This window comes from Dasypus novemcinctus, chromosome 15, assembly GCF_030445035.2.
Source record: "Dasypus novemcinctus isolate mDasNov1 chromosome 15, mDasNov1.1.hap2, whole genome shotgun sequence".
Taxonomy (NCBI): Eukaryota; Metazoa; Chordata; class Mammalia; order Cingulata; family Dasypodidae; genus Dasypus; species Dasypus novemcinctus.
In genome coordinates, this window is record NC_080687.1 from 79192889 (window position 1) to 79220600 (window position 27712).

General features: G+C 34.8%; 1 protein-coding gene across 4 annotated transcripts in view; it reads right to left on the reverse strand.

The window, feature by feature from the left end:
- Positions 1–27712, reverse strand: part of TDRD3 (tudor domain containing 3) — a 223892-nt gene that overhangs the window by 41853 nt on the left and 154327 nt on the right. For all 4 annotated transcript variants that reach the window (XM_012526884.4, XM_058276597.2, XM_004462806.5 and 1 more), the window contains exons 9-11: positions 22201–22357; positions 21382–21507; positions 4377–5224 (exon numbers count right to left, since the gene is read on the reverse strand). In XM_012526884.4, the coding sequence (XP_012382338.1) occupies positions 4377–5224; positions 21382–21507; positions 22201–22357 (1131 nt within the window). The remainder of the gene's footprint in view (positions 1–4376; positions 5225–21381; positions 21508–22200; positions 22358–27712) is intronic.

The window sequence follows — 27712 nt, forward strand, 5'->3', positions numbered from 1 at the left end:
TTTAGGAGGTACCAAGAATCGAAGCTGGGACCTCATATATGGGAAGCAGGAGCTAAACCACTTGAGCTCCATCTGCTACTCACAAACAAAAGACTTTTTAAAATTATATCTAAAAATAGTAGATAAAAGTGAGCAAAGGAAATTATTAAATGGTATAAAAAGGAAATTATTAAATATATTAAAACTATGGATTTTTCTCTGAAAAGAAGTGATAAATAACCTATGCTTTAAGAACTACAAAAATGTATTATACAGAATCCATCAAAAGCAGGGGTTCTTAAAGAGGTCTGTGGAAAGATTTCAGGGGGTTCATGAGCTTGAATTGAAAAAAATCAAATTATTATCTTTATTTTCTCTGACCTCCAATGTCTAGTGTCATAAAACTATCTGCTACTAGATTCTGAGAAGGGATCTGTGGTTTTTATCTGACTGGCAAAGGGGTCTGTGGAGTAAAATCAAGTTAATAACCCCTGATCAAGAGTATACACACAGAAATACTTTTCTATAATATATAAAAAAATATATTTTATTTTTCTCTACTTCACGTATATTATTTAAAATGACATTAGCAAAATGCAGTGCTATATGGTGTTCTATATTCATAGATTTTATCCAATCATTACAAATAAATAAAATAATTTGTAAGCCACACATATCTCGTGATACTATACTTATTTTTACAAATTAATAGGTCAATGGAAAAAGAAAAGTATTAATGAAAAAACAAAAATAAACAAAGGAAGTCAGAGGAAATCAGGTCTTCTAAAGTATACAAAGTTTAAGTCAAGGTGTAAGTAAAAGCATTTTATTAAGTAAGGAATTTCCTAATTTTTAAGATTCACAGATTTCAGAAAAAGAAAAAAGAGACAGTTACTAAGAACTCAAATGTATATAAAATCAGAATACCTTTGAGTCAACAGTTAAGTCATTCATACAAGCATTTACTAAATATGTATTGGTAGTCAGGTACTCTGCAAAGGCAATGGAGATAAAGTACAAATAAATTAAGGCAAGCATCTAGGAAATACACCCATATCCATAATAGATTCATTCAACTAGGCACTGTGGAAGAATCAAAGATAGGATGTTAAATAACTAACAGTCCCTGTACTGGTCCTTCTTGTAAGGTCAGTAGGAAAATAGGCAAATCTTATATTAAATAAGTGACATAAAAGGTCAGAAAGGCACACCCCTAATCTAGCAGGGGACAGAGAGTAAAAGAAGCTATTCTCAAAGACATGTCTGAATTGAGTCCTAAAGATTGAGTGGGCATCAACAGACTGAAAAAAATGGCAAAAAGATAAGTTCTTGCTTGATGACATTTATTTCCTAGGCAAAACAGGAGGCACGATCCTCTGCTGCAAGTACAGGAGAAATGTGGCAACAGGAGTAGCTGAGCTAGAAAATTCACTGAAAACAATGAAAGAATGTGGACTATGGAAAACAGACAGTAACAGCATTAAGAGTAAGTTGAAGGCTGGAGAATACAAATATGTGGCACCATTCCAAGCATGTGAGTGATTTTCTCCAACACTACTTGGTATCCAGGATTTAGAAGGAGGAAAATCAATAGTTGAAATGGTTCAAGGCTGGTATTTTACAAGATGGAAAGACAAATGACCAAGAAGATTGAGAATATTTTTAAGGAAAAGTCTGAAATTATAGGCCTTATATTTTAGGCTGGAGAATGGTTAGGGAAGGATGTTAATATTAGATTATCTGAAAATGCATACAAACATTTTAGTATGTCATCCTAAAATAAACCCTCTTTTTATTCTCAAACCTGCTTCCAGTTATTACCCATTTTTCTTCTCCTGTTTAATATCTTAAACTAATTGCCTGTTTCTTCATCATCCATTATAATTTGAAGTCTGCACTCATCCCAACCTGGCAGGCTGCTCTTGTCAAGGTCACTAACAACACTACACACCCAATACAGAAAGCACTTTCACAGAAGCATCTAGCACAAATGGCTAATCCCTCTAAGGCAGACACTGGTTTCCAACTATTCTCCTTTTCTTGCCTCCATCACAAGACAGAAAAAGCCAAAGCAGGTAAAAGTAATCCTTACTACCCCAATCTCTTTGGTTCCTAAATTTGGGAACATATTTGAGATATTGCTTGCTTTACAAACTTCCCTTAGAGCCAAGGAGTAGCCCTGTGAAACAGTTGCAATCGGATTTAAACAGAAGTCTGCTGGTACTTTTGGAAAGGATTTTGCTTTTCTGGGAAAAATAGGAAAGATACATAGTGCTATCTCCTCTCCTCCTTCCAGCCTTAGATGAGGACTTGATAGCTAGAGATGTGCTTCTAAACTAATACTGTGCCACATTTAGTTAAAAAAAAAAAAAAAAAAAAAGCCAATGTTACCTAGCCATAACTGTCCCCCCAATACTGCCCCCTTGTTGCTATCATCAGGTTAACAGTTTGCTTATGCCTCATCATTCACTGAACACTTTAGGACTTGGTTTTCAATCCCAAGTCCTATACCATCTTTATAAAAGATCTATGCAATTCCCTAGCCTTTCAGTTTCTTGAAATCTTCAGTAAGCTTTATCTCTATACTCCCTTTAACACACCCTGTACCTTATCACATGAAACTACTCTACCTATGAAATATTAACTTCAAATATTTTTCTCTTTAATTTCATCTTCACATTCTTAACACTAAAATTTCCTTACATCTGTTTCTATTATCTTGATGATGTCTCAGTCCCTTCACCACTCTACTTTTTTCCTATGTAAGTTCCCTCTCCTGATATAGCTAATTAAGAGAGTTAGCAAATATTAATAATTATGAAATTCCTACGCTGTGTGAGAAGCAGGACTATAAAAGAAAAAGAGACACAGTCCCACTGTGGCAGTTTGGTATTACTTATGAACTCCAAAATGAGATATTATGTTTGTAAACTGGTCTGTTTCTCTGGGTGTGATACCCTTTGATTTTATTAGCTTCAGCTGAGATATCTGATTAACATATGTTAGGATTAGGGCTTTGATTCAACCACATCGCTTGAGTCTGACTCAGCTTTGAGTCCCAGCACCCTTGGGATAGTAAAACAGACTCTCACATAGAAGCAGATACGCAGCAAGAGAGAATGTTGCATAGACACACCCCAGAAAGCAAATTAAGTCAGATGACCTTGTGAAAAGAACAGAGTGGCTGCTGAGTCTGGAAAGAAACAAGCTCCAGGAAGAGGGACAAACCTTATGCCAGCCTACGGCTGAGATCGGAAGAAGCTGGGACCATGGAGTCTTAAGAGGGAAGAGGAAGGCTGAACCTTCGCAGACATCACCCGCCATCTTGCGGCAGGCAACACATGGCAACAGACTCTGGGTGAGAAACTGCCTCTTCTGGTACCTTGAGTTGGACTCTTCAGGGCCTGGTAACTGTAAGCTTCGACCCGACCCCAAATTAACACCCTTTAAAAAAGCCAACAGAGTGCTGGTACTTTGCATCAACACCCCTTTGGCTAATACACCTGCCTTCATGGAAGTTAAAATTATAGTAGAGAGACAGATATTAATCCAGGAACTTAAAACAAAAATATTTACAATTTGTGTTAAGTTTTAGAACGTGAACAAGCTACGAAATGAGAAAAAATAATTTAAGAGGAAGAAGGCATCTTCTAGGAAGGGGTAGCTAAGCCATGCCCTCAAGTATAAGAAGGGTAGTTGGTAAAAGAGCATGTTGGGCAGAAGGGAAAACGTGTATAGGCTCTTCTCTCTCTGGTGTCCCTCTGTCACCAACCCTCCACGTTCTCATTGACTTGGATTCCTTCCTCTTATTAGGAGGTTTTCATATGATTGACCACATTCCTTCTTATTCTCACCTTCTCTCTTTCCCTTCCCTTTCTTCCATGATGTCTCTCTTTCCAACTAGCATATAATATAAAACCAAAGAGTTCTTAAATTATTAGTTTTATTAGTTTAAATAATCAATCTTTCCACTAAATATTTTTCAAAGTATTCTGAATATAATTTAAAAGAAAATGTAGAATTTAATTTTCTTTTATTTCTTAAATTTTATTTCTTAAATTTTTATTTCTTAAATTTCTTAAATTTTAAATAAATTTTGTGCCTCTCAATCTATTTTCTTCCTTATGATGTGGTATAATTTTACTAAGAAAAGAAGCAGACATTAATGGCTCAGTTAATGATGAATTAAAAGCTCAACTTCAGTCACCTTTACAATAGTTTTCTACCATGTAAACTAAAACCTAACCTAACCGAATCTTATGGGATAGACATCTCCCTATAAGAATGTTAAATATTTTTTCAAAAAACTCAGTCCCAAAGTGATAGAGTCCTATGAAGTCCCACAAGAATGTTCCATTTATTAGTATCAATATATAATATATTTACAGCATCCATACCTTGTTGTCTTCCCAATAAAGTGCAAAACATTCATCTCCAGGCTTCCATATTTTTGCATACTCCATAGGAATAGATGACTCTAGTACTTTTTCTGGTTTAATTGGCCCAGATCTTCTTTTGGGCCCATTATTATAAAATATTTTATCATCATAGGGTATAGTTGTGATGGGCCCTGCTGATTTAATAGGTCCTACTCGCCTTCCCTTCAGTGCCATTTCTGTCTCTCCATTTGGAACACCAATGAAACTGTTAGTTCTAACAGGATTCTGGTAATCAGTATGTACATTTAAATATTTTTCAAGCTTTATAGCACTGAAAGCTTCATTATTTATTGTTCGTGGTTTCCTGTCATAAAAATGATCAGGATTTGATGTTTGGTTTTCTCTTTTCCCACGTTTTTGATAACTATAATCTATAGATTCTTGAAGTGGATTTTCTTTTGTCTCTGCATAGGCTGGACCTTTTCCTGGTCTGCTTTGCATAGAGTTATCTCTTTTCCTAAAAGTACCATCACTGTACTGAGAACTTGAAGGATATGAAGTATCTTTAGTTCTATCATATTTAGAATATGGTCTATCACACTTGATTCTCTCTTCAGCCCATACTTCAGATCCTGAAGAAGTATTCGGTCTTTCAGAACCTCTGTTTCTAGGTAATCCACTGCCTTCTAAAATTGACTTTGAATTTTGAGTGTCTCTTTGAAAACGAGGAGGTTTTTCATTTCTTGGCTGCCTGGTATCATTTCGAGGAAGATGTCTTGGTTGATTATTATCTTTTATTCCATTTTGCTCTGTATTCAACAATCTATGTTGTCCCTGATGAATCTGTAGTGGCTGAGATTTAGGTTCTGAAAGGTAAAATTATATCACGTGCATATTACAATGAAGACTCTGCATTAAAATTATTTTAAAGTGCCTAAAAATTATACTAATACAAAACTATCAAACTGCTATTTTAACATTTTCTTTCATCTTCCAACCCTAATATCTTAATGCCTTTCTGCTTCTTTAGAGCACCTATTTTTAAAGTAGAGTTTTCCTAGTTAGCCTCAATAATGAAGTAAAGCCCTCTTGACATAGAGGTGCAATGGACACAACCAATCCAAGGACCTCAGAGAAAAGGTGGCAATGGAGTGGGAAAAGTGAACATGGTGGCTGTTGGGTATGGGGAATGGCAGGAAGAGATGAGATGTGGAGGTGCCTTTGGGACTTGGAGTTGCCCTGGATGGTGCTTCAGGGGCAATCACCGGACATTGTAAATCCTCCCAGGGCCCACTGGATGGAATGGGGGAGAGTGTGGGCCATGATGTGGACCAATGACCATGAGGTGCAGAGATACCCAGAGATGTACTTACCAAATGCAGTGGATGTGTCATGATGATGGGAGTGAGTGTTGCTGGGGGGGGGGGAGGGGTGTGGTGGGGGTGGTGGGGTCGAATGGGACCTCATATTTTTTAATGTAATATTTTTACAAAATCAATAAAAAAAATCAAAAAAAAAAAAATGAAGTAAAGCAACACTATGGATTATGAAAATGGGGGATAATTCTAAAGCATTTTGTCCTTGTCTTTGAATATTTTCCTTCCTAACATATAGCTATATATGCTATTCTGGCAACTCTTTTCCTAAAGCCTTAATGAAACAGAACTTCAAATTGCTAAATCAGAAGCTACCATGAAGCTGCACAAGTACAACCCTGTTCAACTCCTTTCTGAATCCCATACTAATAAAAAAACTTATTTAACTATCGTTGTTAAACACTAGTCTTTGCAAAAAGTCTCTTTCTCTAAGTTTTCTGGTTCTGGAATTTCTAAGAGTTGGGATTATAATTAGATGCCCTATTATAGAAAAGAGTTAACAATATTTTTGACCTAAGTAAGAGCAGGTACTAATTGGAAATGGAGAAAAAGGCATCAAAAATATGGCTAGGCATAATGATATTGTTGAACTTGAAACTAAAGGCAGTAACAGTTAAATATCCTCAGATAAGTTTTAAAAAATGGCTGTATTTCAGGTTGTGATTTTTATTCTATTTCAATGAGTACCATAACGTTTAAATTTTCTTCCTCCATTGTTTCCTATAGCATGATCTAACATTACCAAATACATTAACTGATCTTTTGTAAACAGTGCTTGTTTCTCTGGTCATATACCATAATCAGCATGAAGGCAGGGACTATTCTTTATTTTTCACAGTCACAAAACTTCTCAAGAGGGGCATTACTGACATTTTGGGTGAGACTATTCCTTGCCTCACAAGAAAATTATCTTCTTTGATTTCCAGGCACTAAATGCTAAAAGTACCTTTCTTGGGTACTTTCAAGTACTGCGACCACTAATCCTGTCACCATACATTTCCAAACATCCACTGGAGGCAGAATGGTGCCAGGAGAAATGTTTGGAACAGGGATAGAAGATCCTTAAAGGTTCCTGTGTGGCATAACAGGTCACAGATGCAGATCAAGACTCAAAATGGCAACAATCTTCTCAAAAGAACTGGAAAACTAATCTAATAAGTTTCAAATACTTTTAAAACTTAGGGAAAATTACTTCCTATGTAGAATTCTGTATCAAACCAAACCATCCATTAATTGTGAATAAAGAATATAGATTTCTCACACATGCAAGATCTCAAGCATTAATTAAGACCATTTAAAGTTAAAATGACATTTTTAAAAGTTACTTCTTTCCAGGAATATTTGCTTTATAAACATAATACAAATAACTCATTTTAAGCAACTGTAGTTAATATTACATTTTTCACTAAATGGTCACCTCTACTTTCTATTGGCATCCAACAGTAAAAATTTTCAGAAAAGCAAGAATAGTAACCATGAGCTGTACAAAAATGAACACTTTCATCAGAAAGCATGTTTTCACATTTGTTTCTGTCATTATTAAAGAATAAAAACAGCAGTTGCCCTCTGCAAAATATCTTCTATGTATTAGGTACTAGCACTTTATATACATTATTGATAGTCTCCACTATAGTCATATGATACAGGGGTTATGAGGTTTATTTAACAGAAGTAAGGTCCCTGTATAGTGAATTGAAAGAAGTTTTCAACTTCCAAAATAAATTAATGAATAAATATGAAGGTATTTTATTTGCTTCCAAGTACGTTTGAATAGAGATTTGGGAGGTAAGCTTTTCACATTGTTGTGTTTAGGGGATCAATTTTTCTTAAATTTTTCTAGTTATGACCCCTGATATTTAAGATGGTCAGGAGGTACAAATAATTAGATCAGAATAAGAGTAACTCAGTATTCTGGACTATGCTGGAAGCTAGATAACTCTATATACAAAAAGAAGTCTTCAACTAGGCTTGAAAGGTTAAAGAGAATTTTATTTCACTTCTTCCAAAAGAAAAAATGGAAAGATATCCTAATTTACAATTGAGGATTAAAGGGTGGCTTACTAAATTCATGGAATTATAATGAAGAGCTGTATTCATAAAAAAAAAATACTAAGTTTCTTCCTTTGGTTCCATACCCAACCTATGGAAAGAACTTCTGGACTTTATTATGACTATTGCTCTTATTAAGCTCTAACACCTTCATTTACATACTCAGTCACTCATCCATCAGGTTTCTTGTATGAAAAGTACTGTCCTAGAAAAGATAATAAGAAATTCCAATATAGCTTATTGTTTTGAACAAAGAAACAAACAGGCTGACAGTAAGGAGGAAAAATCATTCTGCTTAACTTAATATTTTTTCAATTATTATGTTAGGATAGTATAATGAATTTAGAAAGAAAATTATTTTTTAAAAAATAAGAATTTCCTTTAAGAATAAGTGAAATAAACCCACTAAGGTAGAAGATAAAATTGTGATTTTAAAAGAAAATAGGGGAGCGGATGTGGCTCAAGCACTTGAGCACCCACCTCCCACATGGGAGGTATGTCAGATTTGGTTCCTGGTGCCTCTTAAAGAAGACAGACAAGGGAAAAAAAAAAAAACCAAACAACCAGCAACAAACAGACAATAAGCAAAAAACAAAAGAGCAGGGAGCGATGTGGCTCAAGCAGTTGAGCGCCTGCCTCCCACACAGGAGGTCCCAGGTTCAGTTCCCAGTGCCTCCTAAAGAAAAAAACAGACAGACAATAAGCACAAACAACAAGTAAAAAAACCCAAAAAACCCAGTACACAGACAAGGGAGCCATCTTGGGGGTAAAAAAAAATTGTGTTTTCAGAAACCAGACACAAAGTACTATATATGGTATGATTCCATTTATATAAAATGTAAATACAAATAAACTTATGGAGACAGAATTAGATTAATGGTTATGTAGGTCTAGGAAAGAATAGAGGGATTAAGAGGTGACTTTTAATGTGTATGGGGTTTTTCTTTTTGGAGTCATGGAAATGTTCTAAAATTGATTGTGGTGATGAATGTTCAACTCTGTGATTATATTGAGTGCCACTGATTGTACACTTAGGATGGACTGTATGGTATGTGAATATAGCTCAATAAAATAGCTTAAGAAAAGAAGAAAATAGCTTTTACATATATCTTTTTCACTACAAAATGAAATAACAGTAAGCAAAGAAAGGAAAATTCCTAAATTCCACATATACAGTAAATAATTTGAAATTGAGCTAACCCATGAAACAACTAATAGAATACACTCAATTATTAAACTAAGGAAAAGGCAATTTTAAATAAATTAGAGAATAGCCCCAAAGTAAAATGGAAAGGTAGCTCCCTAGTTCTCCAGTCAGAATCTAGTCAATTCTCTGCTGCCCTTGTTGAAAAGGCCTGATGACTCCCAACCACATAAAATACTAATTGGTACCATAGGCCATGTCTAAAATCACTCCAACAATAAAGACACCAAGATATTTTTCTGTGCAGGTAGTAGAATAAAATGCATCCTTTTTTTTTTTTAATGCTCAAAGGAGAAAGATTCATAAAGAAAAATAGGCATAAAAAAATTGGTAAACACAAAATAAAAAGCAGAAAAGGGGTGTGGGTTATATGGGAACCTCTTATTTTTTTTTTAATGTAACATTTTATGTGATCTATTAACTGTAATTAAAAAAAGTGTCATCAAAAAAAAAAGCTTTCCCAAATATACTAAATTTATCCAATGGAAAAAAAGGACTTTTCCTCCCCCCAAAAAAATAAAAATAAAAATATATATTTAATGTTTTTGTGTGATCTATGTATCTTTAAAAAAAAAATGAAAAAAAATGAAAAAAATTTTTAAAAAGCAGAAAAAAGGAAACCTTAAGAGTAACAGAAACTGGATTTATCAAAAAATAGATGAAAATTTGGAAACATCTAAAAGATCAAAATGATGAAAGCTCATACAAGAGAACTAATCAAACAATGCTGTACAAGTTTAGTTTGACTTAAGATAAAATATTCCTGTTATATCAGATCTTGAGTTTCAAAATAAATGATATTAACAAGATAACTGATTATAATGTCTTACATGTCCATGATTTGAAAAGCAAGAATCATTAAAAAATAAATTTATTAATTGTCACAAATCATTTGGGTCTATATATTAGGATATGCTAAATTAATCAGATATCTTCAAATATTAATATTTCTTTTCAAATAAATATTCATTCTCAAGTAGCAGTTGTACCTGTATTTTATAGTAGAAAAATAGGTACATTTTGTTCCCCAAGAATATTTTTCATTTTATCCTGGAACACCCCACCCCAAAAGCGAGAGACTTAATATTTACTATGTGCTAGCCTCTCCTTTAAAGGTCTTTTGCCTACACTGCTTCATTTATTGTCACAGCCACCCTGAAGGGCAGTACTGTTGGCCTTATCTCACAAGTGAAGAAACCAAGTTTGCCGCAACTGAAGTCTTGCAGCTAGAAAAATGTAGCCAGGATTTAAACTCAAGTCTAACTGAAGCCAAAGCCCAGGACCTTTTCAAGATGTCAAGTTGCCTCTATACAGAAGCATAATAAAATGCAACCAACATGTTAGCAATAATTTTATCACCTGCATCTGTTCATTTCTGGTAAGAAGTATAAATCACAAAGCCTTTTTCATGATCCTGAAAAATACATTTGGATGCTAGAGACTGCCAGAACTCTTACCTAAAATTAATATTATGTCTTTCAAGTGATACAAAAAAAAACTAAAACCCCTATGAACAGTTGGATTGGTATTTGGAAACTCACAAACTGGCATTTAGCAGAACACAGACTATTTAGGGCACAATCTCTCAAACAAGATGGCCAGGTTTATATCGCAGCTCTGCCACTTACTATTTCTGTAACCTTAGGCAAGATATTTAACTTTTCCAAGCCTCTCTGATGATAACAGTGCCTACCTAATGGGTTTAACTTAGTTAATAGATGTAAAGCACTTAGTACAGTACCTAGCTTTATTAAACACTGGTAAATATTAACTGTTACTGCTATTAATATCTTACAACTATTATTATTACCATTATAATTATGCAAATTATTAAATTTAAACACATAAGGGAAAACCAATACTTGGATAATAAGTAGCTTCCCTACCTAGACATCTCCACCAACTACCAATACGTTCCATCCGCCCCCCTGTGCCACCATAGCTTTAGGATCCTTATCTTGTTTAACTCTGTTGTTGTTTTACTTGTTAGGGCAGGACGAATGTTTTAATAAAAACTCCTTTATGGTAAAATTATACAGTAACTCAGAAGAAATTTAGATATATAAGAAAATAAAAATTACAGTCTAATACTGCTTAATATCCAACTTTTTTTTTCACTGAAAAATACATGGATGCTATGTACTTTAGTAAGTAATAATGCATCAAATATTGGCTCATCAAATCTAACAAATATACCACACTAATGAAAGGTGTTAATGACAGGGGAAACTAGGGAGAAGGGAGAGGGTATATAAGAAGTCTGTGTTGGGAAGCGGACTTGGCCCAGTGGTTAGGGCCTCTGCCTACCACATGGGAGGTCCACGGTTCAAACCCCAGGCTTCCTTGACCCGTGTGGAGCTGGCCCACGCACAAGCTGATGCGTGCAAGGAATGCTCTGCCACGTAGGGGTATCCCCATGTAGGGGAGCCCCACGTGCAAGGAGTGCACCCTGTAAGGAGAGCTGCCCAGCATGAAAGAAAGTACAGCCTGCCCAGGAATGGCACTGCACACACGAAGGCTGACACAACAAGATGATGCAACGAAAAGAAACACAGATTCCTGTGCCGCTGACAACAGAAGCGGACAAAGAAGAATATGCAGCAAATAGACAGAGAACAGACAACTGGGGCAGGGAGGAAGGGGAGAGAAATAAATAAATAAATCTTAAAAAAAAAAAGTCTGTAGTATATGCTAACTTTATCTATAAACCTAAAATTGTTGTAAAAAGAAAGTCTATTAATATTATATACATATGAATGCTTTCCAGATAAAATTTCTTACTTATGCCTTTTAAAACTTTTCTACATTAAAAATGCTAAGAAATATTAAAAAAATAATCACCCGTAAACGTATCCTTAGAAAAATGTTTAAAATGGAAGTTCCAGATTCTGACTATCCAATCCCACCTCCAGAAGTAGCCACTATCAACAGTTTCAGAGGGTGTTATTCCTTTTATATAATTTATACAGACATATTTATATGCAATTTAGTTTTAACCAACAAAAAAAAGGAATCATGCTACATCTCATGGGCTGAAATATGCCTTTTAAATTAATATATCGTGGGCATCTCTCCAAGTCAGTGCATAGAGTTCATTAATTTTAGTATTTCGTGTTTCTTTGAAAGGAGACTACTTTAAATGTTATTACACAGTAACCAAATTGAGGATGAGGTTTGACAGCATTGTTTTCTCTAGTGCCTAGGCTACTACAGAATCAGGCAAACAGAGGCATTCAGTAAATTTTTGCTAAAAAGAAAGATACAATTACCAAAAACACTGGCAATGCTTTAATAATTATGTACTAATAACTTAGTAATTATGAAACACTGGCCAATTTCATAATTACTACCAGTTTAACACTGTCACTTGGGCTTAGCTAAGGGTACAACAATTGAACAAAAAGTGTACTTTTCCAGAAGAATGTCACCAACCAGGAAGACGGTGGATTAGAAAAGACATGGGACTCTCTTCTCCTCCAGAAAAATAGGTAGAGGACAAGCAGAAATGGCCTGCGGAAAAAAATGCTCTAGAGTTTAGGACACCAGGGGAAGGCTGGACACTATCCAGAAGAGAGGAAGACACAGGGAAAAAATCTTAATTGGAAGACTGTGAGTAGAAGCTGCAGCTGCAGCCATCAGCACTCTTACCCCACCCTATGAGCAGACAATTTTGAGTTCTCTGGCCTTGGGCTGGTGGCTACAGGCAGAGGGGGCCACAGGGATCCACTTCCCAGAAACAGGAGTGAGAGGGATGCAGCCTAAGGCTGATTCGCTTTTGGTCAACGAACTTGGTCTGCTGTGTCCCATAAGCCTTGCAGGTGGGGAGGAGTCAGGCCATCCTTTGCCCTGGGAGCTGGCACCAGACTGAAGAGCTCCAACCTTCTCAGTCATGCTGCCTACTGACTGGGACTGGCTATTGAAGACACAGGTGGTTGTGGAATTATTTCCTAACTGGGAAAAGGAAGGGGCTGTCAGCAAAGGCTGGAGAACAGCCTCTGAGAAAGTTTGAACTGTGAGGCTCTGAATAACCTCCAGGTAGAATCCTCAGTCACACAGTTGGTGTTGTAGTGAACACACTCTAACCAGGCTTTGAACTGAGAGGTTTACTAAAGACCACCATCTGCTAGTGGATCAAGGCAGTGCATGTGAGGAAATTAAAAGTAAGTAAGTAAGAGAGGCTTTTTCTGGCCATTACACAGCCTCCCTACCCAAGGCCCTTGGAAGCAGGTCTGCAACCCATTACTGGGTCCACAGCCCAGATTTGAGCAACTAACAGGGATAATTCTAAAGACTTAGAACACGTTGAACTAAGAGTCAAAGAAAAACAGTAATAACACAGCCTCCCAGCACCAAATACCTACAAAAGAGAGAAAGTGAGCACTGGAGTAAGCTCACCTACATCATCAGATGCCTAGACATCAGCAAAAAATTATAAGCCAAACCAAGAAAATGGAAGAAATGGCCCAAGCAAAGGAATATATCAAAGCCCCAGATGAGACACAGGATTTGAAAAAACTAATCAATGAGGTTTATACGAATTTCCAAACTCAAATTAATGAATTGAAAGACAATATGGCTAAAGAGATAGAGGAGGTCAAGAAGAGATAAAGGACTGAGCAAACACAAAGAAGAATTTGAAAACTTGAATAGAAAAATAACAGCACTCATGGGAATGAAAGACACAATAGGTGAGATTGAAAATAGGTATACAACAGCAGAATCGAAATGATAGAAGAAAAAGTGATACAGAAGACAGAACAGCTGAAATTGAATGGAAAAGAATGGAAAAAATTAAAAATGGACTCAGGGAGTTGAACAAAACATGAAGCATACAAATAAATGTCATGGGAGTTCCAGAAAGAGAAGAGAGGGGGAAGAGGGGCAGAAAGAATATATGAGGAAATAATGGCTGAAAATTCCCAACTCTCATGAAAGAAATGAATTTACATGCCCAAGAAATGCAGCGTACGCCAAGCAGAATAAATCTGAATAGACCTATTGCAAGACTCCAAGACTTCAAAGATGAAGAGAAAATTCTGAGAGCAGCAATGGAGAAGCAAACCATTACACATACATTCTAAAACTCTTTGGCTATAAAAATTTCTAAGTTCAAAATTTATACACTTTGTTTCTTCTATATGTTTCCTCTGTAGGAATTCTGACTTAGATTACAAGCCTAAAACCAAGGACTATTTCTCATTCCTAGCACATATGTATAAACACAAGTAATTCATGTTCCAATCATTACAAAACAGAATATAAACTTTTATAAATATTATGGGGATTGCCGACTGATCACCTGAAACCCTTGTGTAACTTTTTCATGCTATAGTAAATACTTTATCATATTCTTCAAAATAACTATTTTAATATTCACATACCATTTCACTTACTGGATTCCTCCAGCTTCTTCTAATAACCCCATCCCTTTACTGTGACTATTCTTGTCAAGGTCCCCAACAAGTAGTGTTCTGAAGCCAGTATGAACATCTCACAAGAGCCAACTATTAAATTTTCAGAAATCTGCAAGCTGGCTAATAAACTGTTGATAACCTGAAACCAGCTAAAGTGGGAGTATTATACTTACTCCCGGAATTGTCAAAAGCTACAAATCAGGTCCTCACCCTACCTCCACTTCCAGAGTCAACTGTGAAATATTTATCAGCACACTACTGGTGTTATAAACCCACAGGACACTTCTACCTTTATTTCTCAGCATTCCTTTGAGCTCCTCCTCCTTTGGCCTGCTTTCTCAATATCTTATGCTGGCTATTCCCACTCTACTTGATGTCCAAATTCAATTGCCTGCCTGATATTACTCCTTAATTTTTAAAAAAAACTTAATATATTATCTTGCTTGTTTTTCCCCTCCAAAAAACTAGTAGGTCCTTAGAAATACAGCAAGGTAGAGAGAGTTCTAACTTGGCAATCAGTCAGATGAGGGACCAAATCTCAGTTCTTTACTTCTTATGGACAAGATCTTTCTTCAAGATGATTTCCTTATCTGTCACATGGAAATAGCAGCATGTATTTTGAAATTGCAGCTGACTAAATATATTAATATGCAAAGCATCTAGCACAGTCCCTAGCATGTAGCAGATACCCAGCAATAATGTCTATTATTTTATGTATATGTTCACTATATGTTTAAATGAACACACAATTGAGGAAGAAAACAGAAGAATGGCAAAAAAAGAAAAAGAGGTTCATTTATATTTTGAAAGAGCAATTACTGCAAAATGGAGGAAGAGATGCACAGAGTCAGTGGAGGGTTGATGAGGACTTGCAATAAGGCAGAAAGATGGAGATGAAGAGATGATGAGTGGAGAATGCTGCTAATAATAATAAAGCTGGCACTTTACAGAACTTGGTATGAAAATGTCAGGATGATAGAAAACTGCATAGGTTACTTTTTACCACTTTCAGTAAGTCCTGCAAGAAAGAGACAATCTGAACATTTTGAAAGCAATGAAGACAAAGATGCAAATAGCTAAGAGGTAGTCTTATTATTATTATCTACTAGCAACAAGCCAAAAAGATTGTGAATCAGATAATCATGCTCCATAGAGACTGTAGAATTCTTTGTCCCAATGAACAAAAGAGGGAGGGTAGGAAATGTAGCAGGAGATGAGACTGGGTCCTGGAAAGGGGGAGCTTGATCACTTATGACCTCCAACATTCATGAATGTCTTTAAGTTCTTAGTTAATGTGAATCTTATCCTTTCAATAAAAAAGTCTCTACCATTTGAATTTTGTTCATATTTTTCTAAGTGTTTGTCCTTAACATAATTAGGACATGTGGTGTTCTACCACCCAAACTTTTGACATAAAATATGGAGAAACACAAAACTGATCACATACACTTAATTTACAAAATAAGCTACACAAACAATGAGATAACAGAAGAGTAAATTTGAGGAGTTAATCAGCTCACTTTCAGCACAATACCCCTTGCTCCCACACCAGAACATAAGAGCAAACGAATTAAGGTTGGCCTGATCTTATTAAGACGTATAAAGTTAAACCAATACAGTTATTGTCTCAAGGTGTCCTTTTTCACCCCACCCAGACTCTTTGGTCAATTCACTCTCCTCTCTCATAACGCTGGGAAGAATCAAACATATTCCTCTTTTGTCCCAAGCTGAAAAATTTAAAATATGGTCATTGTTTCAAATGGTAGTTATGTATCACTGAAGTTATATTATTGATATGCTTAAGATAATGAGGACATAAAAAACTAATTTTTGAAAGTTGACCCAATCATCTAGTCGTAAATTATAATAGCTAGTGTATAATATCAAATTCCAAAAATCCATATATATGAGGACTTTTGGAACATAGCCTGTCATAAATTGATCAATCCAAATTTTCCAAGTTGACATCAAGTCATTACACAATGTATAGAAAACTTTATTGAGTACTCCAGAAAATAATGTAATCCAACCTAACTCTTTTAGAATACTGATAAAAATGTCAACTAGAATTGTATTGAGCTACAATTTTAAAGATACAAAAACAGAAAGTTAATGCTAAGAGAAAAGTTCTAAGAAAAATAGATAATTCTCTCTGGTGGAATTTTTAAAAAACCAAAATAAAGAAATATTAGCACCCTTTGCTCTCTTAGAGAAAATTAAGTAATATGAAGGGAAATGTATTACTAATCATCATTACATTGTCAAAAAGAATTATATCTGTAAGGGATTTTTTTTTTTCCCCAAAAGTTAAAACTTAACTTCTAGGAGTATTAAAACTAAACAAAGTCCTATTACAACTTATACTGATTCAAAATACAGAAACAAGAAAGGTTTGATTAGTTAAATTAGGAACAAAAATTTTTAAACCCAAAATATTTTTAAACCCAAAAGTACACCACTGATTCAGGACTACTTCTTTCTAGTATCAATGGTTTCTGTAACAGACCCAAAGAATGATACTGATGACTGAATATATATAAAATTTATAAGAGCATTACTCTCTTCAGTATCTGTTCAAAAACATTTAACCATTAAACATTACAGAGACTCTATCCTGAAAGGCTTTCCAGATTTTCCCAAAAAACTGGGCATTTCTCCCATCAATAAAGATTTAATTTTAGAATATAAGATATATGGAACTCTGGCCAAAATGGAAATTCAATTTTACAAAAATAAAAGTATATTCTGTGCTTGAATTTTAATTAAAAAGAAAGATGATCCTGAAGTCATAAAAGGAACAGAAAACAGTTCAGTAGTTTACCACAGTTTTTTTTATAATCAATCACAGCACAGCTCATCTAAAAATATACTCACTTGGTAGTCTGAGTGGGTTAACAAGAAAGCAACAGAATGGTATCTGCAAAACATACACCATGGAGTTGCATCAACCTTGTAGCCATGAAGACAAAAACAAGAAAACATAAGAGCTATCCAAAAGCACAATAATCTGCTGTCTATATATAAATCAATATGGTTATTTCTGCTTATGTGTGTTATCAATCTCTTCTGTTTGATATCAACAGCATCAAAAAGACAGTTTAGGGGAGTGGAGTGGCTCAAGCAATTGGATGCCCACCTCCCACACGGAAGCTCCTGGGTTAGGTTCCCAGTGCCTCCTAAAGACAAGCAGATGATGCAATGAGCAGATGTTTCAAACAGCAGGATGCCACAAGGAGAAGACGAAACAACCAGTAGACACCACAGACGCCACAAAGAGCAGATGCCACAACCAAGAGACAGAGAAACCAGCAGATGCTGCAACTACCATAACAAGCAGACACTGCAATCAGCAGGGAGAAGTGGCTCAAGCAGTTGGGCACTTGCCTCCACATGGGAGGTCCCAGGTTTGGTTCCTGGTGCCTCCTAAAGAATATTAGCAGACAATGAGCAGAGAGACAAGAGAGCCATCTTTGGTGGGGGAATGGGGACAGGAATAAAAATAAATAAGTGTATTTTTTTAAAAAGACAGTTTAGAGTCAGAAAATTTGCTACTGACAGTATCAGGTTCTGATCAGACAAAAATTTAGAACAGTGAAATAGCAAACCCAACAGTGGTTTCAAGTCTACTTGATTAAAGTATTTCTTAAGACACTGAAAACAACTTCAGGGGTTCTTAGCCTTATTTGTTCCATGGACCCCTTTGCCAGTCAGGTGAAAATCCAGACCTCATACTAAGTCCACACTACACTGTCTATTATTTAATAAATGTATCATATCTGTACCAACATGTCCCCACAAGAATATGTTTTTCTGAATTTCAATTCAAGCTCACAGATCCCTTGTTAAGCACCCATGATTGGTCTTATATTGGCAATAAAACTTCTGAAAACACCAAAGAGACCTCATGAGTCATGTCCAAAATCATTTCATGGCTTTATATTGCCATTTGGATAAAATAAAAACTACAGATGAAATGCTCTTGATCTGGCTCCAGCCCTCCACTTCAGACTCTTCTCCCTCTGTCTCTGCCCACCCACACTCTTCCAGCCCCAAGGAGCTGCTTGCTCTGGTGTTGCCCAGCCTGCATATACACTCTCATAACTTGGTCTGCCCTTCCTCCAGTGCTCCTCCTTGGATTCAGCTAAATGTCACCTCCTCTAAGAAGACTTCTGCCTACCCCCCATGATGTTAGCTGGACTTCCTACCAGTATTTGTAGGAAAGAACACATATTTTCTTCTCTGAGAATAATGGTCATCAAGTAAGACAGAAATTTCTAATGTGTTCTTGAAAAGAGTGGGTAATTTCTGGTGTTAAGATGATCACATCAACACATTACTCAGAATTTGGGTAAAATTTAAGAGCCTGTACAAATATTTCAAATTTCTTAAACTTCGGGATTATAAGGTCACAGATTGCATTCCTTGTGATTTATTTTTGGCATCACTGGAACTGAACCTGGGACCTTGTATGTGCGAAGCAGGTGCTTAACCACTGAGCTATACTTGCTCCAACCCTGTGAATTTTAATTTACATATTTTTCTCAAATTCTAGCTGACTCTGAGTCATGTTAGTAACAGTAATATAAATATAACACATTCTACTAAAACAATATTCTGTATTAACAGAAGTATTCACAAGTTTTTGTTTCCTCATAAATAAATGTTACATAGGTAAATAAGTAACCTACAATGCTAGGTTTTGAGTGTAGTAGTCACATAATTAACTTTGATACATTTTTCCAGATGGAATACTACTGTTACTTCATTTCATTGGTATAGGATGAGTCCTATGAGAATTGAAACACTATATGAACATAGGTCAGAGCAAAATTCCTATTATCTTTCAACCTCATTATGATTTAGGAGTCTAAAGTAAATATAAGGGGATAGTAAGATAAAAGGAAATCAAAGAAACTTGAAGTGGGATAGTATAAGGGTTGATTGAGACAAGAATATCAAGGGGCCTAGAAAAAGAGATTTTATAAATTATCTTTGCATTCAAGTAATTTTATACAGGTACTATCTTGCTTCATGTAAATCTTCTGTCCTTTTTTTTTTTTAGACAAGCCCTATAAAGACAGGCAGGGTTTCTGTACTAGTCAATGCTCTAAGCCATAATGCTGTAATACTTAGCACAGTCCCTGTCACATTCATTGTCAATAAAAATGTCACACGTCAATAAAAATTGGTTAAATGAATAAATTAAAAAGCCATTAGGAAACCCATGGTGTATGGAGAATAATAAATGTATCTATCACTATGACTTGGGTAATTTTTATCACTGTGACTTGAGGAGCGAGGAAGGGAATGGTGTGATGGGGTTGACAAAGAACACACAAAAAAGAGAAGCAATAAAAAGGGCTTTAAAAAGTTACATCTCTTAATTCTGTCATTTTTCTAGTAAGGTAAAATTACAATTGCAAAATAAAGTAAGAACTCTGGGGATTATAATGCAGGCACAAAGAATGTACCAGAAAACAAAGGATTTATGAATACACAAATAAGATATTCTACTGAATTGAGAGATTGGTTTAGCTGGTGGTATACATATACAGCCAGTGTTCTCATGCAAGATAGGCAGAATTCTAAAGACCACCTCTAAGGTATATGCGCTATAGAATCCCCCTCCTTGTGAATGTGACTCAGGCCTGTGACTAGGATGGGACCTTACAACTATGATTAGATTACCTGAAATGGCAAAGGTGAAGAGATCCCGCAGATGAATTAAGGCCCATAACCAGGTGCCTTTAAGATAACCAAAAGGGAAATTACATTGAATGGGTGTGTCCTAATCAGCTAAGCCTTTGAAAAAGAGGGTCTAGTAAAGTCAGAGTCAGGAAGAAGTCAGAGCAATTTACAGAAGCTGCAGAAACTCTCCTGTTGCCCTTGAGGAAGCAATCAGGTTATGAACTGCCTATGGACAGGGCCATGTGGCAGACCTGAGATCAGTCCTCAACCAGTATCCAGGAACACAGGAACAAAGAACTAAATTCTACCAACAACCAGTAAGCCTCAGGCAAAATCATAACCCTAACAGAAACCTTCATTTCAGTCTGTGAGACACTGATTAGAGACTGAATTAAGCTATGCCCAGACTCCGGACCCACAGAAACTGAGATGATAAATTTGATCTGTTTTAAATCACTTTCTTATTATGTAGCAATAGAAAACTAATATATCATGCTTTTGAATCAGGGAAATAGTTCTCTTCTGTGTTACTGGTTACAAATCTCATGTACATCAAACATTTGTCTTCTGAAAATACAATGCCTTTTCTGTATAGTCTAGGAAATAACATTCCATTTTCATGAAATCTGGACACTTCAAATTTGTTATAAAGGCATTTTATCTCTGATTTTATTTGACTGATTAAAAATACATTTGAAAGAGAAATCTGAATTTAAAAGTATGTTCGTTTAACCTTTTGAAACCATATTTTTAAAAAACTCGCCACTTTAGGAAATATTTACCATATTCTTTGCTAAGAAAAAAGATAAATATTTCATGTGACTATTCCTCTTTATAATTTTTATGATAATCATGAAAATATATATTAAGAATACATTGTCTTGTGGGAATATATTTATTTACTGTGTGAATATTATCAAACAATATGTGATACAAGGAAGAAGAAAAGATAAGACCAGTTTTGTATTCAAAATAAGTTATATAAGATTGTATAATAATAAATTTTCCAACCAACACTCTGTTTTCATAGCTAGATATGCCCTCTGGGTAGAAGTAAAGCTGGAGGAAATAGTTTGGTGATATTACTCATATATTGAGGCAATAAAATAAGATGCCATTTAGCATTTTCAGAATTTAACCATCAAATTTTTCTTGTGTTCCTGTACAAGAAATTTGTAATTAAATATATTTATAAACTAACACACAGAATACAGGTTCATAATTAAAGCTTTTTTGAGTAAAATATCAAGTAAAGTTAGTTCTTTAAGAAAAATTCTTTAAAGTTAACTTACCTTCCATATTCAAAGTTCCCATTTTAGACTCCAAAAAATCAAATAATGTACTTGGTGCTGATGGTCTTGCATTCCCCAAGTCGTCCTCATCTTCAGATCTTATTCTCCCCCTGCCTTTTCCCTTACCTTAAGATTTAAAAGGAAGACATATATACTGTATATCCAAGAACAAAAAGGAGAAAATACACTTATAATTAGCAATCATCTTAAGTAGGATTATATATATATTTTTCTTTTCATGTTTCTGCATTTTATATATTTTTTATTGAAAAAGTTTTTGAATGATTACATTAAATTGCACCTTTAATCCTCTAAATGATCTATCCATAAAGTTGAGTATGCTCATATAAATTGCCTTTTAAAGGGAAAAAATACATTCTTACAAATTTTTCTATAAAGACTAATTTTTAAGAACGTGGGATTCACATTTGAAAAAAAACCATGTAATAATTTGATCATGCAATGACACTGACACTAAGGAAAAATTATGCTCTTTAAAACATTATAGAATGTTTAGTCAGGTACACAAGTGACATACTTCTAGAAATAATTAACAGAACTAAATACTTTATATTCTAATTCTCTCAACAAACTTGTGAAATAATATACTATTAGACCTGCTTTATAGAAAGATAAAGATAATGAGACTCAAAATAACCTGTACAGATATCAAGGTTCTAAAACTGGTGCTCCTTCCACTTACCACAATGTTAAATAAGGCTATCGTCCTCAAAGCTATAAATTCCAACCTCTGTCCATAATGTATATTCCTGTGAAAAGCAAACAATACTATTTGACACACTGCTTAATAAATTATACCTCTCATAGGTGGACCTGTAACCGGTTTCTGTTTATTGCTATTAAGAAGTACATTCAATGCTGCTTCTAAGTTGTTGCCACTATCCATAAGAGCTTGCCTTGATGCTTCCTTACTGAAACCCATTTCTGTTATGTGCTTCAGAGCTTTCTCATCAACCTGCAAAGAGTGAAGACAAAAATGCTGATAAGTACACATCAATTTGTAAGTTTTAACAAAATATTGTCTTTTAACTAAAAACTACACCTCATACTAATGGAAGAGAAGTATACTATTTTTTAGACAATATTAGAGGAAAAATCTGCATGATGTGTTGGGTAGTGCCTTATGTACTCTCTGACTTTACAAGTTCTATTCCAAATGCAAAAAAAAAGTAAATTTTAAGGAATGTCAGAATAAGTCCTTTGAAAATAACAGAGGCAGTGAAGAGAAAATTACCTAATGGAAAATGTTCATGGTTCATATTTCATCCTAGAAAGTAACTGTAATTTATATAGTACCTCTCTAAAAAAGCAAACTATAAACTGAAGCTAACAAAACCACCTCAGTAGCTTTGTTGTTTCTATACTCTCCTTTGCTTCAGTACTCATTAGTACTCTATAACCATTATCAATCACATGTATAACATTTTGCCAGTCTATACTCCAAATATATTAAGTACACTTTATAAGTGCCAGAATCCAAATCACCCTAAAAAATCTAGACCTGAGTAGAATGTGAGAACCCTTTTAAGTAGCACACACATATTCCATGAAGACATTTCTTGAGAACTTTAGCTGGATGGGCAAGTATGTATCTTTAACTTTTGCATATCTAACAGTTAACATGGGTAGGCTTTAAGGTAGTACAGGCATGACATAATAGTGCAGCTATACCCATTCTGATGACCATGAACTCACTGATAAAAGCACAGTACTTTTTTTCAAGCCCTTTGTCTCAGAATCTTTCTCAATACAGCAGCTACTATCAATTGATTAGAGTTAGTATATAAAAGAAAATTTATCTACCATTCCTGCTATAGATATTTTAAACCAATGTAAAATGGCCTGGACATAAAAACTATATTTCATTCCTTCCTATTCAAAATCTAATATAGGAAAGAGAGAAGGAGGGAGGGTGGGGAGGAAGGGGAAGGGGGGAGGCCAAAAACTAATCTGAACACAGAAAATGATCAAACCTTTGACAATGTATCCCTCTCCCAACTCTCTCTCAAATACCTAATTAAGAATATAGTTTCATACATAGAACTTGACCCAAGAGTAATTTTACTGATCAGTTAATAACTAAACCTGCTTCTTGGTATAACTTATCTTACCTTTCTCACTGATCTCACTTACATTTAACAAAACTCTTTCGGTCTGTCCAACCTGTATATTTTGTCAAGCCCTTTCCTTCCTCAGATATTGTTATCCAAGAAACCTTTATATTTCCCAAATGTAAGTCCATTTTCCCCCTAAAGTATATTCATATTTAAATATACATTCTATACATAGTCACAAACATGCAAACATATAATGCATATATACATAAATATAAAAGACCCCAAAGCAGATAGCATACCCAAATACTATTAACAGTGGTTTTCTCGAATTAATGGAAATAGAGGTGATTATTTTATTTCACCTATCTTCTTTTTCTAAATGAGTATGAAATACTCTTTTAATGTGAAAACATCGAAAGTCATAAAACTTATTTTATAATTCCCCACACATGCTGCATTCTTGGCCAACTTGTATTAGAACTATTCAGTCATTTAGGATCCTAACATGATTTATCAAAAAATTCAAAGCTGCCTTCCCAATATAGTGGGATGAAGCTCCTTCTGGACTGGTGCCAAGGATGAATAAGGGAGTAAAGGCTAGGATGTACATAAATAAGTTAAGAAATCCCAATTCAGAACAGTCAAGAAGAGTTATAAAAATAGCCAAAATAAAACTAATTATGATGGGAGCAGATGTGAATCAAGCAGTTGAGCACGTGCTTCCCACATAGGAGGTTCCGAGTTTGGTTCCCAGTGTCTCCTAAAAACAAAACAAAACAAACAACAAGCAAACAAACAAATGAAAACCAATTCAAGGGATACAATGTGACTCAGTAGTTGAATACCAGCTTCCCTCAAAAGATATCCCGGGTTCAATCCCTGGCCCCAGTACCTCAGGAAAAAAAAAAAAAAAAAAGTAAAAAACAAAAAACTGGGATCTGCAAGTTATAAGAAGCCCAAGTACCATGAGAGTGGTCATGCATTTTCATTTCACCCTGGCATGAAAAGGCACAGGTGCTGTTTGCTCTGGCTCCACTGCCTCCTGTCTCTCAGATTGTAGAAGCATGGGCTCTCATCCCAATGAGCTCTAAACATTAATGTGTTCTGTAATAAACTGTACATGTCAATCTGTTGGAGTGTTAAGTGCTTTGATTTGAAATAAACAAAAAGAACTATATCATTAATTACATCATCATAATAAAATCCAAAAGGAAAAAAGTTCTTTTCTCTACCATGATGATATTTTGGTAACATACCTTCTAATTTTAAAAAAAGGTTCTCAGATGAGAAAAGCCAAATGTGATAGTGTAATGTTTTCAGCTTTTCAACAAGCTTTCATGTTATCTTTTACAAAAGATCTGAATTTCAGAAAAGGAATTTACTTTTTGTTTGTCTCTTCAACTCTACAAGAAAATTCTTTGAGAGATTAACATCAGAGTATCACCTTTTAAAAACTTTGCATATACACAGAGGAATTCATTATTCTTCCCAAATCTGATCTAGCATACCAACAAGAGGGCACCAGGATGGGTATATATAAGAGAAGAGAGTATCTCTCTTAATAATGTGAATAATAATCCTATAAATAACTGAAAATAAAACTAGGCTTCTGAACAAATTATCTAAGCATAAATTAAATATATTAAAAATAACAGAACTGAAAATACTTTCCATAATATTAGACTTTAAATAAATCCCTAACATTTACGGTGAGTTCATTTTCAACAAAGGAGCCAGGATAATTCAGTGGGGAATAACAGTTTTTTTCAACAAAAATGGTATTGGGACAACTGAATAGCCACATGAAAGAGAATGAAGTTGGACCTTACCTCATACCATATACAAAAAATTAACTCAAAATAGACCAAAGACCTAAATATAACACCTATAACCGCATATAACTATAAAACTCTAAATGACAGCTTAGGCATAAACCTCATGACCTTGGATTAAAGCAATGATTTCTTAGATATGCCTCCCAAAGCACAAACTACAAAAGAAAAAAATAGATAAATTGGAATTCATCAAAACTAAAAACTTTTGTGCATCCAAAGACGCTATCGAGAAAGTAAAAAGACAACCCACAATATGGAGAAAATATATGCAAATTTATATCTGGTAAGGGTCTTGTATACAGACTATATAAAGAAATATTACAACTCATCAATAAAAAGATAAATAACCCAATTTAAAAATGGGCAAAGAATCTGAATAGACATTTCTCCAAAATAATGATATACAAATACCAATAAATACATGAAACAATGTTCAACATTATTACTCCTTAGAAAAATGCAAATCAAAACCCAGTGAGACACCACTTTGTTCCCACTATACTGTCTATAATAAAAAAGAGGAAACAAGTATTAGCAAGGCTGTGGACAAACTGGAACCATCATACATTATTGGTGGGTATGTATAATGATGCAGCCACTCTGGAAAACTGTTCAGCACTTCCTCAAAAATTACCATATGACTGGCAAGAGCTGCCAGGTGCCAAGGTGGTCAATTAGCAAAATGAGCCAAACTGAAAGTAACAATGAAATCTTTATTCACATACTGTAATAGTATAAGAAGAGAGAAACCCTTGTGAAAGGAGTAGCACAGTATAAAATACATAAACTGCATGAATTTTGGTAGGTATTTAACAGCCTGAGTTTCAGTTTTCTTCATAATAATGGCTGTCTAGGGTGGCATTACACATTTTCTCCTCCTTCCTGAGTAACAGTACCCTGTCTTTAGCTGGTCACAGCGCCACCTATCAAAAGCCTGAAGTTTCCAGCTTTCTTAGAAAAAAGTGGGGCCATATAACTAAATTCCAGTTAGCAGAATATAAGAGGAAGTTTTATATATTTCTGAGAAGTCTCCTTAAAAGAGTGTGTACCTTTCTTTCTAATTCTCTATATAGTTTTCTGGAATGCGGGTATGAAGACTGGAACTGCGGGGACCATTTTGGACGGTGAAAATGAGATAGATGGTGAAGCGAGGGAGTAGAAGGACTCTAGGTCCCTAATTACTTTATGAAGATGGTATACCACCCCAAAATTGCCTATCTCTGTTCATTTTTAACAATAGAGAAAATAAACTTGTATTTTTTTAAACCACACATACAAAAACTTTATCTGTATCTATATACAGTATAGCAAAGCTAGACAGAAAATGAATAGGGAAAAAAGTAAAAAGAGAAGACACTGGTATTTTAAAATAACATATTAAACAAAACTTTAATAATAAGGTCACTGCAAGAATGCAAATTAACTTCTGGCAAATGGCCAGTAAATACCTATCATGGAAGTTGATGGAAAGCTTTAGACTGAGCTGTCAAAGAAAATTAACATATATAGCTTTGAGTACCTTCAAAAAGAGAAAGATGAAGAGCAAAACTAGTGACCAGAAAAACATAGATGCAGGTTTTTCTACCTCACTTAGATATAGTAATTCTTCTATTGTAAAATATCAAATCATATGGACAATGAGATATGACTCAGAAGACTTTCTCTTGCCATTACTATTGCTTCACTCTATTACGAATAAAGAAACACAACACTTGATAAACTATTTCCCCTAATTAAATATACATACAAATTTCTCTATGAGTGGAATAAAAATGTAGAAATTCGTCTTTCCCTTTAAGACCTCTCATTTACACCAAACTCTTTCCCCTTGTCTTTAACCACCTATGTTCATACAGGAAAAAATTTTTTCTCCCTAGAGCTTCTACAGGGCTTTTAATCTAAGTTCCATATAAAACAGATTGCCTTCAAGAAAACCTTAAACCAAATGATACTTAATACAGAATGTTGGGTGAATATGCCAATTCCTATTTTTCCAAGGAGTACACTATAAAGTAACTTTTGCCAGATTCTCAAAAGTGCTTAAGAACTATCTGTCCACTGGAAATACCTCAAAATTTGATTTTAGGTTTCCCCTCAACAAATTGCAATGCTTGCTCAAACTAATATCTGAGTAGTCATACAATCTTGACACAAAATCCTACTGATAAATGAAAGGTAGAAAATGTGAAGTTTTTAGTAACATCTATCAAGCTTTGGCAGCCTTTTTATTTCATAGAGCAAAAATAAACAAAAAAAGAGAGAAAATCTGTTATATGGAAAATAAGCTGAGCTATGTAGTCCTATTATACTATAGGAAAAGGGGGAAAGGGTATTGATGCAGATCATACGTTATGTTTATGAGACCCGCCTTGCTGAGGTATAATATACATAGGAGATACCAGCACAAGAGGCTAGAAA